We start from the raw sequence: 17,492 nt of genomic DNA on the forward strand, positions 1-17,492 counted from the left end.
CATGATTGAGAACCTCTAATGTAAAGAAATAGGCAACTAGGAGTAAATTTTCTTTCTCCCTTTAGTAATCCATTTACTGAAAGTCGCTATTCCAGATGGTTAATCTTATTCACTGCATTAAAATTTTTTATTATTTTTGAATGTAATACAGTCACATTTTTGAATAAGTGTAATTTATAAAGGATACAAAGAAGGAAATACCCACAATTTTAGAATAACCACTAGCATTTACCACTTAATTGAAAGTTATAAAAGGAATATATGCTGCTTATAAAATTTCAAAGTAAAAAGCCAAAATTCCATACCAGTCCCCATGTTCCTTTCTCCTCAGAACAATAGAACTCTAAGGTCATTGTGCTCTCTGACATTTCACTTATGTTACATCTTGCGTAAAATTTAGCAACGTTAAGCTGATCAGAGCTATAGGAAAGCTCTGAAGCAAGTGGGTTTGGAGGCCATAAGAGCAGAAGCCACTTGGCAGGACCACTGACTGGTTAATAGGGACTGTCACATAACTCACAGGTGATGCTGTTTCTGTTCCCTCGGAAGTAAGGTGTGCAGGGCCGAGGTAAAAAGATGGAAAGCCTCTCATCTCCTCCAGCCTTGACAGTTTAGTCTCTTTAAAACTCCAAATAACTTGCTTTTCTCTAAATTCTTTTTATTTCAGGGACTTAATCTTTTTTCACTTCCTGTTTTGCAAAAGCCTCACTTACAGTTCCTTGTATGATTTTCTACTGCTGGAGAAACTATGTGAGAGGGCAGTTTTTACCCAGCAGGTTTGGGTGGGTAACTTTGTTTTAAATGTGTGGATTACCTGTATCACGTCTTGCATGCCTAGGGGAAACAATGATTTCCAGCACACCCTACGTTGAATTTTAGAGTGGAGGCAGTATTGTCACTGTTAGATACTGAAGAAAAATTTCTTTATCATAAATTTTGCCACTTTTCAGAAAACACACTCAGTAGCCTTACTGCACTGAGCTTTTTCTAGGAATGAAGCCCAGAGGGATGAAGGAAGTGGTCTCTACTCCATCACGAGTGACCAACAGGGATCAGGAATGGAATGATGCTGAAATTGCCAGAAAACTGCAAGAAGAAGAAATTTTGGTGAGCAACCTTTAATACAGAATTTTAGGTGAATTAGTGGGTTTTTTGTGAATTGAATCAATCTTGACATTATATAATAGGCATTATAGTCCTCTGTCAAGAAACTGATACCTTTTTTATGGGTGGAAATATCAAGACAATAGGAATAACGTGTCCAGTTGTACTCACCGAGTAAGCATTAGCAACAGAATTCCATATCCCTGTCTCTCCTTTATTGAGTTCTGATAATTCTCTAAGAATCCACTGTAGAATTTGATAAAAATAGACCCTGCTCTGGCTAACAAAAGTATACCAACTGATTATCATCTTCAGGGGTGTTAATCACCACTAGTTTCAAATACCAATTTATTTTTATGAAGATTTTTTTTTTAAATGGACAACACAGATTCCAATTAAATTATACTTTTTTGTATTTTCTATACCGTAGGCTACCCAGGTGGACATGAGAGCAGCTCAGGTAGCTCAGGATGAGGTGAGTTCGTGTTAGTTAATTTGTTTAGCTGATATTCTTTGGATATATCCCTGTTTTTATCCCAATTTATCCCAATTTTCTACCTGCAACTTTGCAATCAATGATATTGACTGGACTTTGTTTAGGAAATCGCTAGACTTCTAATGGCTGAAGAAAAGAAAGCTTACAAGAAAGCCAGGGAACGGGAGAAATCATCTTTGGACAAAAGAAAGCATGACCCCGAGTGGAAGGTAGGGTCTGTCTGTTTGTTTTTAATTAGAAATACAATTAGAACTGAAATGGGGAGACGTTGTTTTAGGGTAAGCTCACAAATATATTTAGGGTATACAAATTATCTGTATTGCATATGTGAATCTGACTTGTAAAAGTCAGATTCACCATGAAAAATCATATTGAATTCTTCAAAGTAACTATGTAAAAAGTTACTGCTAAGGTCGGAAAACTCATGTCCTTCATTTTAAGACCAGCTGAGATGCAGGTAGGTGCCTCTGGCCATGAGCAATCTTAGGTTTACTATGCTTGCCTTACAGGAGAATGTAGTGTTTTCACTTGCTCTTAAATTTCCACAGTGCCCTTCTCTTCTTCTCTCAACTTTCCCTGTTTGCGTATACTGCCTTTCCTCCTTGATCATGTGCAGGTGTCTCTGTTTCCTCTGACATCACTTGACCCATGGCAGACTGACGGCCATTCTTATCACCAGCAATCATTGCATATGAAACCCTCTAGCATGAGCTTGAACTGTAAGCATCCCCTCGTTAATCAGAAATAGTAGACAGAATAGTCAGCGACTGCTGTTCATTCTCCTGTAATCTAATTGTTGTATATGGTGATTGCAAGTTTAGTTGAACAGATCTTACTCATTAGCTACTGTGTGCAAAGGACCACTCCGGACTTACAGGGAAAGACAAAGATAGATTTTCCCCAGAATAATGTGTAATGTAGAGAGGAAGATAAACTATAGACAGCTAACAGATACAAGGTCAAGCTGGCTGAAAAATACAAAACGGAAAAGCAACAAAGGAGCGGGGGTGAGAATTCATATAGTAAAGGCTTTTAGGGAGGGAGTTTGTACTATGCTGGAAGGATGGAGCCAGGGTGTGTGTCCATGATATGGTTGATGTTTAGCACTGTTCTTCCCCTCCCCCCTTCCCTCCCTCTCTCAAACAAAATCCTCCCTTGGGTCTCTGATCCTGTCACAGTCTCAGCATGTTTTGAGGAAAACAAAGACAGAGAAAGCATGATAACAGTACCTCTCTACTATTGCCTGTTGCTCAGTTACCTAGTTGTGAGTCTGAAAGCGGATGAAAATATTATTTGCATGTTAATTATTTAATTTATCTCCCTCCTGTACTCTCTTAGTAATGCATGATTTTTCCTAACAGACATATTTCATTTTGGTAGAAGGGTTCCCAAATGCTTCTGTTACGTAAATTAAACCATAAGTAGTTGACCAGGAGTTACTCAGGTTCTTTGTTAACTGTGAGGGAGTAGGTATTTTTAAAGATTGCAAATCAGGAAAGGAAGAGGGGGTAGACCACATTTCTAGCAGTATCAGGACTTCTGTCATCTCTAGATTCTGTAACTGGTGCTGGAATTGTTTCTCTCCTGGAAAAGTTGGCATGAATATGCCTTAGTTTCTGAGCTTGAAAATTACCATCCCTAAGTCAGGTGTTCAGAAATAAGCTTAAGAGCATGAAGCTAGATTCCACAGACTCTGGGAGTCCCGCCAGTTCTGTTATTGAACCAAACTTGGGTCCGCTCACCCATGTGCAGTAAAGCCACTCTACTGACATTGGGTTGTGGGGAAGGAAAGCGCAGCGTTTACTGTAAGGCCCCCTACCAGTAGTCTGGGACTGCTAGTACTCAAGAAGCCTGAACTCCCCGGTGGGTTTCAGGAGAGCATTTTTAGAAGGCCTGGGGGCTGTGTGCTCATGGTCATCAAGTAGTTAACATCTTCCATTTGGTGGGGGTTTTCACATCTGTAAAACCACTCAGGAAATGTGCACCAGATACTGTTACCTAGGTACTTCAGGGAGGAGCTAAGGCAGAGAATATGGGGGAGGGGCGTCTGTCCCTGGAAGGCGTGATAGGGTCCTGATCAGTTATAGCTCTCCTCAGCTGCTGTGCAGCTGTTCTGTTAATAATGGGTGGCCAAGCGCATCTCTATGGGGGATCGTGTTTGTGTGTGTTTAGCCCACTCATCTGGCTGTACTGAAAACCTGCAACAGACTTTCATGATTATATATTTTTTTGTCTCTGAGTGGCTGTATTTAAAAATATTTTAAGTTGCTCAACTGGATGTAAGTAACCTGAAATTACTAAAGGAGAGTTTCATATCATTTAGATAATTAATAAATCTAATCTTTCTCTGTTTGTTTGCTGTTTTCTGTATGTGTGTGTGTTTTTCTTTTCTTTTTTTTCCCCATAGCCCAAGACAGCTAAATCAGCACACTCAAAGTCAAGAGAGAGTGATGAACATCACCATTCTAAGAATGACAGGCCAGCACGGTAAGATGACACCTGAAAAAGGGAGTGAGGAACTTGATCTTGGGGTGAGTAAGGAGATGTTGGCTGCCTGAAAAGAGTGTTTGTTCCTTGGAAAGGAGATCCAGAAATCTGCAGTTGTAAGGTGGTATCAAGTCTTGCAGGGTTATTTTCAAGCTTTGTTTTCAGTTTTAAATTGGGTTGAACGAGGCAAATCAGGAAGACGGAGAATTTTACAGAAGCTGGGGTATAGAAGGAAAGATGTACTTTTGGTTAGGACCAAGTTCTTGTCTCTGGAGTCACTGAATTGACTGCCCTCAGCTAGGAAGGGATGAGATTAACCATTTTCCTAAGTAAAATCTCAGGTTTTAAATTTTTTCTGAGTTTCATGGTCACATTAGTGTGTGCATGACATTTACATACACCTAAATTCATTTCTCTGTGAGTCTCAACGTCCTAGGCAAATACTCATTTGAGTCATTGCAGATTGTTCTAAATCCCACTAGATCAAATAGCTGTGGCTATGCTATGTATACTTTCTGACTTCTCTCAAGCAGTCCTGGGTCATGGTTATGGAACGTCTGCTGTTTTTCCACTGCAGGTTCTCAACATTTAAGTCTCTGGGGAAGCAACCTTTATTTTTTCTTTATTTCTTTCTGTTGATTTTCAAAGGGAAATTGATTGGAAGAGGAAGAGAGAGCGTTAAATAGAAAAAGACAAAAGTAACACTAAATCTAATATTTTGAAAACTCTAAATTATTGAAACTTTGTATTTTGGTCCTGATTATTAATAATATATTCATTAATTTTTTTTTTTTTTTTTTTTTTTTGCGGTACGCGGGCCTCTCACTGTTGTGGCCTCTCCCGCTGCGGAGCACAGGCTCCAGACGCACAGGCCCAGCGGCCATGGCTCACGGGCCCAGCCGCTCTGCGGCATGTGGGATCCTCCCGGACCGGGGCACGAACCCGTGTCCTCTGCATCGGCAGGCGGACTCTCAACCACTGCGCCACCAGGGAAGCCCTTCATTAATTATTAAAACAAAAATTTTATCACACTGAAAAGTATACACTGTTGTTGCCACTCATGGCTCACACTTAAACTACGAGACTTGTTTCCTTGAAGAGAATATAGTGTCCTTAAAATGCCATACTCTACTTTTAAATCCATGGGCTTTCAGAAGATAAATACGTTTCAGAAAATTATATCAGGTTGTAAAGCTTTTAGGGCAACAGTAGTGTAGTTTGTCTAATTGTATAAAATTGGTTCCTCTTCCAGCTTTTAGTTATGCACATGCCAAATGCCTTTTAAAGCAAATTTTAGAACTACATACTTCAGCTTTATTTACATCCCTGCAACAGCCAAGGAAAATAAGAAGTAACTAAACTGTTCTCAGTAGGTAAATAGGTGTGGCATATTATGCTTTTTTTAATGAAGGGAATTAAAATCATCTTTAGAGTTAGTAATTTTGCAGTCTTCGAAGTCCTTGGGCCTTTTAGAACACCTTGGCACCTTGGGCTTTTTTAGAATAACTTTGACAGCCTATGATAGAACAGTCTGGAATGTCTATTTAAAGGATTTATTAAAGTTGAAAACAAGTTTCTGGAATGTAATAGGTACTCTTTAAAATATTTGATGTATTTGATTATGAATAATCAAATGATCCTGTGTTAAAAATGGCTATTGTAAATGAGTGAGAAGTGGCCTATGACTAATAGAACTGAATTGAATTAAGAGGAATGTTTGTCTTTAAATAGCTTTTGCAGAAAGACTATATATGGCAAAACAAAAATGAATAAGAATTTTATGAAACCTATATTTTCATAGTTAAAACTTAAAGCCTATTATCTTATTATAGGTATCTTATACAACTAATATCAGAAGGTATGCTTTCTGGTTAGAGTCTGCGGTTTCCTCTTTCATATTTAATCATGGTGGAAGTTGAGTTATCCATTTGTACAGAAAGAGATGGTTTCAAGGGTTGAGAAACATGGAGCTTGCTAGTTCAAGACGTTTACTTAAGTGTAACAGTCATGGTTAAAAGTCATTTGCATTGTCTATTATAAGATTTCTAGTCTAAAAAAATAGAGAACCAGTAGGCAATCTGAGTTAATTCCAATTCTTTGTAATTGGAAAAAGTTTCAACCCAAGTTCCAAATTGTTTTAACTCTAGGATTGTATATTAATAATACTACTTGGTATTTTAGTTTTGCATTTTTCCCTTAGAAAAACTTAAGGATTTTATAAATCTCATTTAGTTCCTACAGTATTCTTATGAATATGAAATATATTTGTCTCCCTTTCCTCATTTATCAAGTATTTATTGAGCACCCTAATAAATTGTCCAGAGCTAAAGTAAGCAGCAGTCAAAAAAAGTTGTTTCCTGCTCTTATGAAATTTATAACCTAAACAGATAATTATACAAATAACTATTATGATTGTGTTAAATGCTAAGGATGAAAAATACAGGTTGTTAGCAGAGCATAAGGAGACACTTAAACTAGTCTAGGTGTCTAGGCGGGCTTCTTAAAGAAATGAATTTTGAGTGAATTCTGAAGCATATTTGGCTTTATCACTATTAGCTTAAAGATACAAATCATTTCATACGAGCAGTTGGAAACAAGTAATCCTAATACATCAAAAACTGTAGAACAAACTATTAGTTAACAGGATTTTTCCAACTTTGGATATGAATACCCTTAACTGAAGTAACTGTCTCCAGTGTAACAAATAGTTTGGTAGGACCCCTGGAAGCAGTAAGGCAAGATTTGTTCTCCGTGTAATCAAATATTGAACAAAACAGCACACCAAGAGAACTGAGGGCATTCTAGATTCGTTTGTTTATCCTTATAGGGGGGATCCTAGAGAACTCGTTGGTGTCCTATACTTTGTTTCACTCTTTAGCATCCCTTTCCTGGATGATGAGTTGATGGTGAGGCAATAAACATAGAGTTTATTGTTTTTGTTTTTTTGCGGTACGTGGGCCTCTCACCACTGTGGCCTCTCCCGTTGCGGAGCACAGGCTCTGGACGCGCAGGCTCAGCAGCCATGGCTCACGGGCCCAGCCGCTCCGCGGCATGTAGGATCCTCCCGGACCAGGGCACGAACCCGTGTCCCCTTCATCGGCAGGCGGACTCTCAACCACTGCGCCACCAGGGAAGCCCAACATAGAGTTTTTTTGACAGTACCAGTTGGCTTGTGTTTCTCCAGTTTCCAGTCACCTAATGAGGGTATTAAAAAGAGTACAAAATAGAGCCTGCCACCCTGATTACCAATCCTGTTTTCTTGAGCCTAAGTTACTTCTTTAATTAACTTTCTTAATTCTGGAGTCAGATTGCTTTGTGTCAGCTGTCCCTGCCAAGTGTTATGTTACTTTTTAAAGGCGAATGTTATAAATATCCATGAATAATGAAAGGAAAACACTGATTTGATTTCTAATATTTGTAAACAAATGGTTCAAAAAGAAAAACAAGAAAAATGCCACGTTATTTGTTACACTCATATTTATCATATGTGTATAAAAATGTAAGAAAGTATAAAAACATATGCCACGTACCATTTGAAAGTATAAGGAGTATGTGTGCTTGTGTGTATGTGTGTGTGTGTTTGTATAATCTTGAATGCAGATAATGCTAATGATAAAAATACACACCTATGTAGCAGAGCATAGTATAGTAGTTAAGAGCACTGGTTTTGAAGTCCAGTTGAGTTTGAGCCCTGGCTCTACCACTAACCAACTGTGTGAACTTAGATCGCTTACCTGATCTAACCTAATCTAACTCTAAAATATGTGGATGATAGCTACCATGCAAACTCATTCTGAAAGTTGAGATTGTCTCTGCAGAGCCCATAGCATAGCCCTCAATATATATACACATTTACATCCGATGCTGACCTCTTCCAGACACTGACTACCCAGGGAGATACCTACTGCTTGGGTCAGGGTGAGAAATTTGAACACTTGTCCTCATTCTTATATGACAGAACCCATTATACCCAAACCGACCATAACTTTCCAAACTTCAAAATATTTATGCTTTCCATATTGCATATATAATTACACGACGCATCCTACAACGTGGCTGTATATTTGGCAGGTCTTAACCTCATCTGGTTCCATGCTTTAACACAAATGTTGAGCACACCTTTAGGAAACAACAACGAAAAAAAGGGAGAGATTTTGTTCTATCTTTATCAGTGCCAAATGTCTGTAAAAATCTATGTTATATAAGTAAAATAATACAAAGTTTGGAGTATTAAAAGTTTCCCAATTTATTTTTACAGTTTGTCTTGTTTTGACATGAAAAGTTGCACATGTAATTGGTATTACTGCCCTTTCCTTCTCTAAGTTCTACTCTGCCACCTAGTGGTGTAAGGAACTTTGCTCTAAATTTTCTGTGTTGGCCAGCGTCCCCTCTCTGTCCTCCCTTCTTACCTGCCTCCCTCTCTCCCTTAATTACTTTCTTCCCTTCTATCCTTTCCTTTCTTTCTCTTTTTCTTCGTAATACCTACCAAAACAAAGTATACTTCTCATTAGTGGCAGTGATAACATTAATCTTTGTTTCTCTAGCCCTTAGCACAATGCCTCACACATATTAGGTGTTCAGAAAATATTTGTTTTCATTGAATTATGGGCATCAGAACAAAGGAACAGTAAGATTAAATAATTTATCCAAGGTCATGTAACTGGCCAGGAACTAACATGAGGATTCTAAAATATTCTGGCTTTGTATTTCTACTGAAAATGTCTTTGCCAAGAGATCCAGTGAGAGGTGGAATTGTTGTCATTACTCCTTAGAGTATCTCTTTAAATTCTAACTTTTTTTCAGGCCACTACCACCTACCATGACAGAGGCTGAGGATTTGGATTACACTCATTTTACAAACCAGCATAATTCCACACGTCATTTCTCAAAGTCAGAGTCTTCTCATAAAGGTAATAAAAATATATATGGTCAGGTTTCAGATCCGTTTTAATAGTCCTCATGCTGTGGTGGAAAAGCCAGATGCTGTCTTATAGATCACTAGAGTGGAAAAATAAGTTATTCTTCCTCTTGGAAGATCATTGTAATAGTCTTCATTTTTTGGAAAACAAACAAAAATGATTAAAAAACAGAAAGCAAACACCTTAAGCTGAATACAGGACTTTTCTATGTACAGTTAGTCGACGCTTGAACAACACAGGTTTGAACTGCACAGGGGTTCATTTATACATGGATTTTTTTCAGTAATAAATATTACAGTACTACACCATCCATACTGGCTGAGTCTGCAGATGTGTATACAGAGGGCCAACTATAAATTATGCACGGATTTTCAACTGTGCAGAGAATCAGCACCCCTAAACCCCACATTGTTCAAGGGTCCGGAGAGAGTTTGTTCATAGCTTTTATCAGATTCTTAAAGGGAGACTGTGTCCCGCATCTAGATCTACTGGGCTTTTCCTGTCTTGGCTCTTGTTTCTCATCTGCCCATGATTCCCTTAATTAGATTAAAATACGCACATACATACACACATCACACAAAACACATCACATGGAAGAAAAATGGGACAAAGAACATGAGAAAAAAATACGAGATCTAAGTTGGACCAGATCTTTAAAATGAAAGGAATAATCGGGTCTAGTTCCTCTACTAACCGTATGCGTTCCCTTAGATGTATTTTTATGACAGTCATAAAATGAGTGAGGAAAATGTAGTTTCTCATATTAATTTGCTCATCGAAAAATGGAGGTGATTTTAATGGTATCAGCATGGTCAGGATTATATGAGTAAAATATATGAAAGCAGATTGCAACAGACTTTACAAAGATTAGGTCTTATCAATTGATGTTTGGTTTTTTTTACGGTTTTTGAAGATTTATTAGGTGATGTTTTCATTATCCTTTCCCAAATCTAATGATTGCCTTCCCGAACTTACTTAAATTTTCTTTTCTGAGGTGATTACAAGATACCATTGCACAGGTGCAACTCTAGACTAATTAAATTAGAATTTCCGGGGGCAGGTTTTGCCAGACATTTGTATTTTTTTAAAAGCTCTCCTTCTCCTGCTTCCCTATCATTCTGTCATTCATCCAGTGTTGACATTAAGACAAAAAACATTACTTAAAAGATGAGATTAGTTGAATATTATCAAAACAACCCATACACTACAATTTCCATTGGTTGGTGGCCTTTTTACCATCCCTTGTTTAACTGGAGGAAGTTCATGAGGTTCTTTCTCAAATTATATACATGCATCACTTTTAGGAGGTGCCTTCCTGTCCTTGACATACATTTGATACATAATATTAAAATAACACATTGATTCTGAATGTAAATTCAACCTGGTTATCTGCAGGAGATTGGCTCCAGGACCCCCGAGGATCTCAGAATCCTCAGATACTCAAGACCCTTGTATAAAATGGCATAGCATTTGCCACGCGTCCTCCCCTAAACTGTAAATCATCTCTAGATTACTTCCAATACGTAATACAGTGCGAATGCTCTGTAAATACTTGCAAACGTATGGCAAATTCAAGTTTTGCTTTTTGGAACTTTCTGGAAATTTTTTTTCTGACTATTTTCAGTCCATGGTGGATGGGGAACCTGCAGATATGGAGAGCCAGTTGTATTCTTACAACCAAAAACAAACAAAATATGAACCACTTGAAATGCATATAAATATAGGTAAATTATTTTACCTGAGCAGGGAGAAAAAGTGTCTCAGAGATTTTTCCTTCATCGTTTTTCTTCTTTTTTCCTTCTCTCTCCAGGTTTCCATTATAAGCCGTAAAAACCTAGAAACCTGCCTTGAAAACGGACTCACTGTAGCAAAATTACTGGATGATACAGAATGCATTCCATGCTTATTTTTTTCTCCTATATTTTGTATTCCTCAGATTTATCCTCAAGTGTTTTTTAGACCATAAATAATTTTCATTCATTTAAAATGTTTTGGTTATTCCTGATCACGTGGGCAGTACAAGAAAATCTAGCTTCTGAATATTGGCCACCTTTATGCTGCATATGCTTCCTGGGATATAGTATCTAAGAGCTCTATAAAATGCCATTTTCGTTAGGTATGGAGTATTGATATCTAGGGAATAGGCTTTCTTTAGCAATTAGAATTTTGTGGAGATAATGATCAAAGTAACACAATGTTTGGATGCAATGCAGAATAAAAGAATATAAGAAATAGCTTTTTTTTGGTTCATTAGTGTATGATATATTAAAAGACAGAGACATTTGCTTTTTACTATTCAAGGAAAGAAAAAAATCACAACCATAAAATATTAAAAAAAAAAAAAAAAAAACCTGGAACAGTTGAAATATGTAACAGACTACCAGGACTGTAGAGGTTTTACGTATCCTTACATGCCCTCCTGAGAAGATTGGCCTAGATGTCGTTCACTAACACCGTCGCTGCCATTGCCTCCTCAATAGCAAGGCTTTCTGAAGCCTCTGCGCATTGGACCATCTATTAGTATTTACTAGCAAAAATTTAATTCTGTGAAGTTTTAACTAAAGTCTGTGCAAAATCAACTGAAAATCGAAAAACTGAAAATGAAAAATTTTGTATCCCTTCTCTTACTTTACATTTACTTATAAAGCCGAAGGGAATGGAATTGGAAAGATGTTTCTATACATGGTGCTGCCATCATTTTCTCTAGCTGTAAGATTGATCATAGCAGCATATGTTGGCCAACCTCTCAAAAATATTTTGTGTGTCTGTCAAGAAGTAGATTAATTGGGCATGAAGTTGATAAAGGGGTTCTTCATGCAACTATTTGGTTCTACATATTTGTTAATGACACAGGGGCATTGGATTCCTTTTGTGCCAGACCTTTAAACCCCTCTTCAAGAAATACGGAATTTTTTTCCATCTTCTAACCTCATGGAAATGCCTCTTTTCCCATACTAGTTAGTTAACATAAGTATCAGTCATGCTATATATATAAATAATATCCTTTCAGCCTGACTTCCTGTTATTTTTCATTGTATGAATCTGACGTTTTTGGCATTTTAGTGTGATGTTTGTTTAGGAAAGAAATCTGTGGGTGACTTGAGAAAAACGGTTAATCCATTCTTTTCTGGCTTCTGTTTGCCTTATCTTTTGAGATAGTCTTTAAAGTTGGGCAATATTCAGGAAGCTTTTTAGACTAGTTTCTCAGAGCAGATTTGGGTTTTTCATTTTGAGAAAGATCTTTAGTTTCATAAAGTTTTTGGACTGTGTGAACTTAAGTAAAAGATATCTAAGAATTAAGTTTTGGGAAAATGATAATCTAGAAAGAAACAAAACCCTTAAGGATGTAGTCATTTCAGAAAATTGGGGAAAGGAAGAATAACAGGACTTTGAATGTCCAGGATGAAATGAATGAGAAAAAGTCTTTATTTAAATAGGCAAGGGCAGACCAAACGGAGACCCTAGCCTTAAATCAAATTCCAGAGGGTGGTTTCAATATCCAAAGTTTAGGTACTGTTGATTTACAGTAATGCTATATTTTTCTTGGTCTGCCCTGTGATTTTGCTTCATGTTTTAAAAAGTTTTTTATGGTAGCTTTAAAGAAAAAAAAACAGTATATTTTTACTTGAAAATCAGGCAAATGGGCAACATTTGCCATATTTTTATTTTATAAATGTTTATTTTTCTATCTCACACAATGATCAGTTCTTCTTTTCAAATTCTACGTTTCTCTTGCCTCTCATGTATTACTTCATCCAGTCGTATTTATTATTGTAAAATGCTAACTGGATATATTTTACTCAAAACAAATGTCAGGTGAGTTAGCACGTGCCCAGGATGTTAGTGTTTCAGCTGTCTTAGTGAGTGACCAAAGGTGGTATTTCCCTCGTGACACACAAATTCAGCATCTGTATTGAAAATTTGTGGGTTTTTTTAAGGTTTTTAAAAGATTAGAATTTTTAAATATTTTAATTTAATTTAATTTTTTGTGTAAAGCAAACACTTTAAGGAGTATCAGAATAATTCTTTCCCTGTGAGTAAGGAGACAGATCAAATTCAACCAGTCGAATTCCTCTTACTCTCATTCAAATAGTGTAATTGTTATCTTTGAGACTATAGAAGCAACTAACAATTGTATTTTAAGAAACTGCCAGGCATTCTTCACTGTGTTCTCTGCTTTTCACTTTGTCATTTTTATATAAATATGGAAGCATTTATTTTGTTTCTGTTCCTACTGCTGGAACACATGCAGTTTAATTTTTAAGCCCACAATGTATTATGCTTTAATGTTGTGATGTAAACTAATACTTCTGGCCTTTAGAAAATCTCTCTGTTTCCATACCTCTGTTCTGTGGAGACCAGGTCTCATTAACATCAGTATCACTGAATGAGCACAGTGCGTTGTGGAACCTTATCATAAGGCTACTGGACATGCACACCCCATTGCCGCAACCTAACTTTTTGTAAGTCATCGCCTGGAAGCAAGGTTAGATAAGGGTAAGATTAAATGTTCTGAGTTGAAAATAATGTGACTCTACTGTCTAACCATTGTTAGACATAATTTTATTGGGAGACTGGACGGTTGCTACACATGCTTTAAAATAACACTGCAATTTTTAGAAGGTGACTTTGCATACAAAGTCTTGGACCTGCTATTTCCCAAGTGACTTTACAACAACCAGCAGCAGACTAATGAACTGCAGGAAAGACTATATGGTTTTTGATCATAGAGAAACATCTAAATTAGAAAGGATACAGATAGATGCTCCCAGGAGGAAAACCTTTTTAGAATGGCAGTGGCCACTTGGATCTAGATCAACATATTCCATAATGCGTGAACTTGGGCCTGTGTTCCACTGGACTCACGAGGAAATTAGGAACCAGACCTGTTTTCCCCTTTTCTTCTGTACTGTGGCCCACAGTGGGACTGGACCATGAATAAATCCGTTGCAGACATTGTCCATACCTTTCGCACAATCCTGGGACTTTTCAGTATAAAACTGATTAACTTTCAACTGATTATTATTTTTCTTTACTACTGTCAAATGTTCTCTGAATTTTGTCTTGTGCCAGATTGCTCTTTGGAAACACCTGGTATAATATGGTGCATTTAGTTTACCACATAAGTGGTTAACACTCTAGGGCCTTGATTTTTAATGAGTGTTGTCTTTATATAAAAATCACGTTGGGGAGTACCAAGATTATTCCTTTATTCAGTGATGATCTCCTTGAAAGATAACTGTGGTGATTGGCTGTAATATCCTCAGCCACATAAAGACGTAAGACCCCTGTGTAAGCAGCTTTCTGAAGGACTGAGAACAAGATAGAACTTGCACTCAAAGGCTTTTTTCCCTTTTGGGAAAGCACTATTTGTGTTGGGGACGTTAATACGGAAAAGGGAATCCTTCAGGTAGATTTCACTGTTACATAGTGTACTATATTCTGATAATACTGGCTTTTTAGAAACAAGCATACAGAAATCAAAACCTGCTCTTTGAGCGAAAAGGAAAAGAAACAAAGACAAAAACACTTTTGGAGTACTTTGTCCATTGCTTACTGCTTGGAGTCAGAGAAAAGTTAGATAAAATGATCCCATTTTTCCTCCTATCTGGTGGTGCCTGTGAGTCTTAAAGCCATAACTGCTTATCTTACTGGTGATAGGATCCTTTTTTTCTCCCTAGTCCATAGTAGGTCATCTGGGCAGGGAGAAGCAAACTGGAGACTGGCCTGATAATGCTGCACAGGGCGCCCAGTGTCACCCAGAGTTCTCTGGGAAGAGTCTCTTTTATCCCTGAGGATACATAAGACTGTTAAAGGGAAGAGTTGAGGCTGTTGTTACTCTTGCCATTTAACTCTCATTAGAAATGCTGAATTTATTTCTAGAGAAATCAAGAAGGAAAGGGTAAAGTAGGAAATCCTCACTTCTACAGTCACTTTTCTTAGGAGACCTGCACTGTATGCCAGCAATGTCTGTGAGGAGCAGTATTGCCTTAAATTAGTTTGATTCTGACCAAGGTCAGTGTACTGTATTTCCTATATGTGAACGACTGTCAACTCTCCATTGAGATATAAAATTCACAGGTGAGCCCCAGACATCTTCATCATCAGAAGCTTTGGACATCCTCACACCAAGCTGTGAGTGACGTCCACACTGATAGGTATGTCATTCCATTTCAAATCGCCTCTCCATCTGTGAATGAGCAGTGGCATGACCAAGAAGGCTGGTAGTAGGCGAGAGAGAATTTCCTGACCGGATTCTTCAGGTGATCACTTCCTAAATAATTGAGAGTTGACTGTCCTCCTTTTCTATGGCTACTGTGTAGAAGATATTTCCAGAGGTTCTCTTATGCAGTGTGAAGTCATTACGTTTTGTAAGAATTTCACCAACACTCTTATGTATTAAAATGCATACATTAACAAAGAAAGAAAACCAAACAAAACAGAGACATTTACTCAAATGGGAGATTTGTTGATATGAAGAGTGTTTGTATTTTATTACTTTTAAGAGAAAATCAATCTGAAACTTTTGCTATGGTAGGGGAGACATCAGAATGTGTTTTAGGGTTGTATTTGATGCTACGGACTAACACAATCATCTAAGTAATCATGTTGATTTGTGGAAATGTCTGGTCCTAAAAATCATTCTCTTTGCCCTTAAATATGTGTGAACACTGCCTAGATATATGTTCCTAATAGACTTAAATGTTTTTGTGTATTCTCAGCAAACTAGAAAATGTTTCTCTCATCTTGAGTAACTTTTTCATAGCATAAGGCATTTCGGATAAGAACAGAACTAATTGTGTAACTTAGTGCCCCATGATTCATTGCTGAGTCTCATATAGAAAGAATGGAAGAATTGAAAGACAGGGGTCAAGTGACATTTCCTTCACAAAAGAGCAAGGATTAAGGACAGCAAAGAGAAGACAGTTGAGAGAATATACTATTACACATCATACATATACTTAGGATAAATTTTTGTTGCACTGAGTTTCAGACCATAATTGCTAAAAGAGTTTCTAACTCTTTCTAAATTTAGTGAGAGGGTTTTTGATATCAGAATTTCTAAAATTTCTTATTGAATTAGCCTCTGAAATCCCCATAGGCTATACCTTCAGCTTTGTCATAGACTGGAAGCCAAACGCCCTTTCTCGGATATAGCTATATTTTTCACCTGCCTCTTAAAGGCAACCCAATACTTAGTTCATGAAGTATTATGATAGCATATAAAAATGGTGTTCCAAAATGAGAATTCTCTGTAATGCGGTTTTCCTTAAGAAGAATCCATCCCAACACTATTGTATTTTGAAAGGTGCCGAATTATAAAGTATAGGAGTTTGTTCATGTAAATCAAGTTGCTCAGGACATTTGAGGTGGTGCTGTCATTTGTCTCAAAATTTGGAAAAGTATCCTCTTGCAAGAGGTAACTGCACAGTGCCCAGAGGTTTTGGATGCTTTGGTAAGAAAGCCCTTTGACATTTGGAAAGTAGATGTTTAAAAAACAAGTGAGATGTTATCTCAAGTGCTCATCAGTTTGTAGCCAAGCCCCGGAGGGAAAGGCAGCTTTGAAATAGTTACTTCATGGAACTGAACAGAACCTTAATGGAATAGAGTTGCCAGTCTGAGGACAGAAAACAAGGAGGCCACCTCAAATCACATGGCTATCTAGAGATTAAGTGAAACTGTGAGGGACACTGGCTGCCTTAAGGTGACTGATGTTGGGTACCAGTGGGTATGTGTGCACGCTTCTGGAAGAAGTTGATGGAAACAGTCTGTTTCAATCCACCTTCATACAGCACAGGTTTCTGCTCATGACCTCATTGGGGAAAGTGAAAAATGTGGTGCTGGAGACGTTCTTTTGTCTTGGGCGGCTGAGGTGCTAACGTCATTCAGAATCCAGTGCTCAAGCCTCCCTTCAGTGCCAGTTATACATCTTCATTCATTCATCTATGCAAGCTTGTGTTTCAGTGGTTCGTTTTTTACACCTTGTGACCCATTGGATTCTTTCAATATCAAGTTTAACATTGATATTATGAATCATTTTTAAACCAAAGTATTGTATAAGTCCGTGTGCTTGTTTTCCTGAACGGATGGAGGCAAACACCAATCTTGTCCTTTTCTCTTAATACAGTCATCCATTTATTACGTTAATGGTCTCTGTCTCATGTTTTCTTTACCACATTCAAGGACTTGGGAAGATCTGGGAATATTCATTTGTTTTTTCTTCTTTACAAAGTTAACCCGAATGTATCTTTGTTTAATAACAGTAGCTTTTTATCTTATTCTGGTTACTGTAACCATGTACAACACTATACTTCCTAGTACATTAACATTCTCAACAAGTACTCCCAAGTCCAAATCCGTTAGGAAAAAAAAAAAAATCCGTTAGAGAAGTGGCTTTGTTTTGTGTGTGGTGATTGGTGGCTTGGTTGATGTATTTGAAAGAAAAACAGGTAAGTGGATGTTCACACAATAATCCGAATGATCAA

The 17,492-nt window shown here is 37.4% G+C and overlaps 1 protein-coding gene across 3 annotated transcripts in view; it reads left to right on the forward strand.

The window, feature by feature from the left end:
* The window catches only part of CCDC50 (coiled-coil domain containing 50), a 65,889-nt gene extending 48,735 nt beyond the window's left edge, over positions 1–17,154 (forward strand). For 2 of the 3 annotated variants that reach the window (XM_067738415.1, XM_067738416.1), the window contains 6 exons: positions 992–1,107; positions 1,535–1,579; positions 1,705–1,809; positions 4,008–4,087; positions 8,891–8,997; positions 10,817–17,154. In XM_067738415.1, coding sequence (XP_067594516.1) covers positions 992–1,107; positions 1,535–1,579; positions 1,705–1,809; positions 4,008–4,087; positions 8,891–8,997; positions 10,817–10,836 — 473 coding nt within the window. In that variant the 3' untranslated portion in view covers positions 10,837–17,154. Of the gene's footprint in view, positions 1–991; positions 1,108–1,534; positions 1,580–1,704; positions 1,810–4,007; positions 4,088–4,943; positions 5,129–8,890; positions 8,998–10,816 lie in introns of those variants that run through there. The other variant, XM_067738414.1, reaches the window with a different exon arrangement.
* Positions 17,155–17,492: the final 338 nt, after the last annotated feature.

This window comes from Pseudorca crassidens, chromosome 5 (genome assembly GCF_039906515.1).
Source record: "Pseudorca crassidens isolate mPseCra1 chromosome 5, mPseCra1.hap1, whole genome shotgun sequence".
NCBI lineage: Eukaryota > Metazoa > Chordata > Mammalia > Artiodactyla > Delphinidae > Pseudorca > Pseudorca crassidens.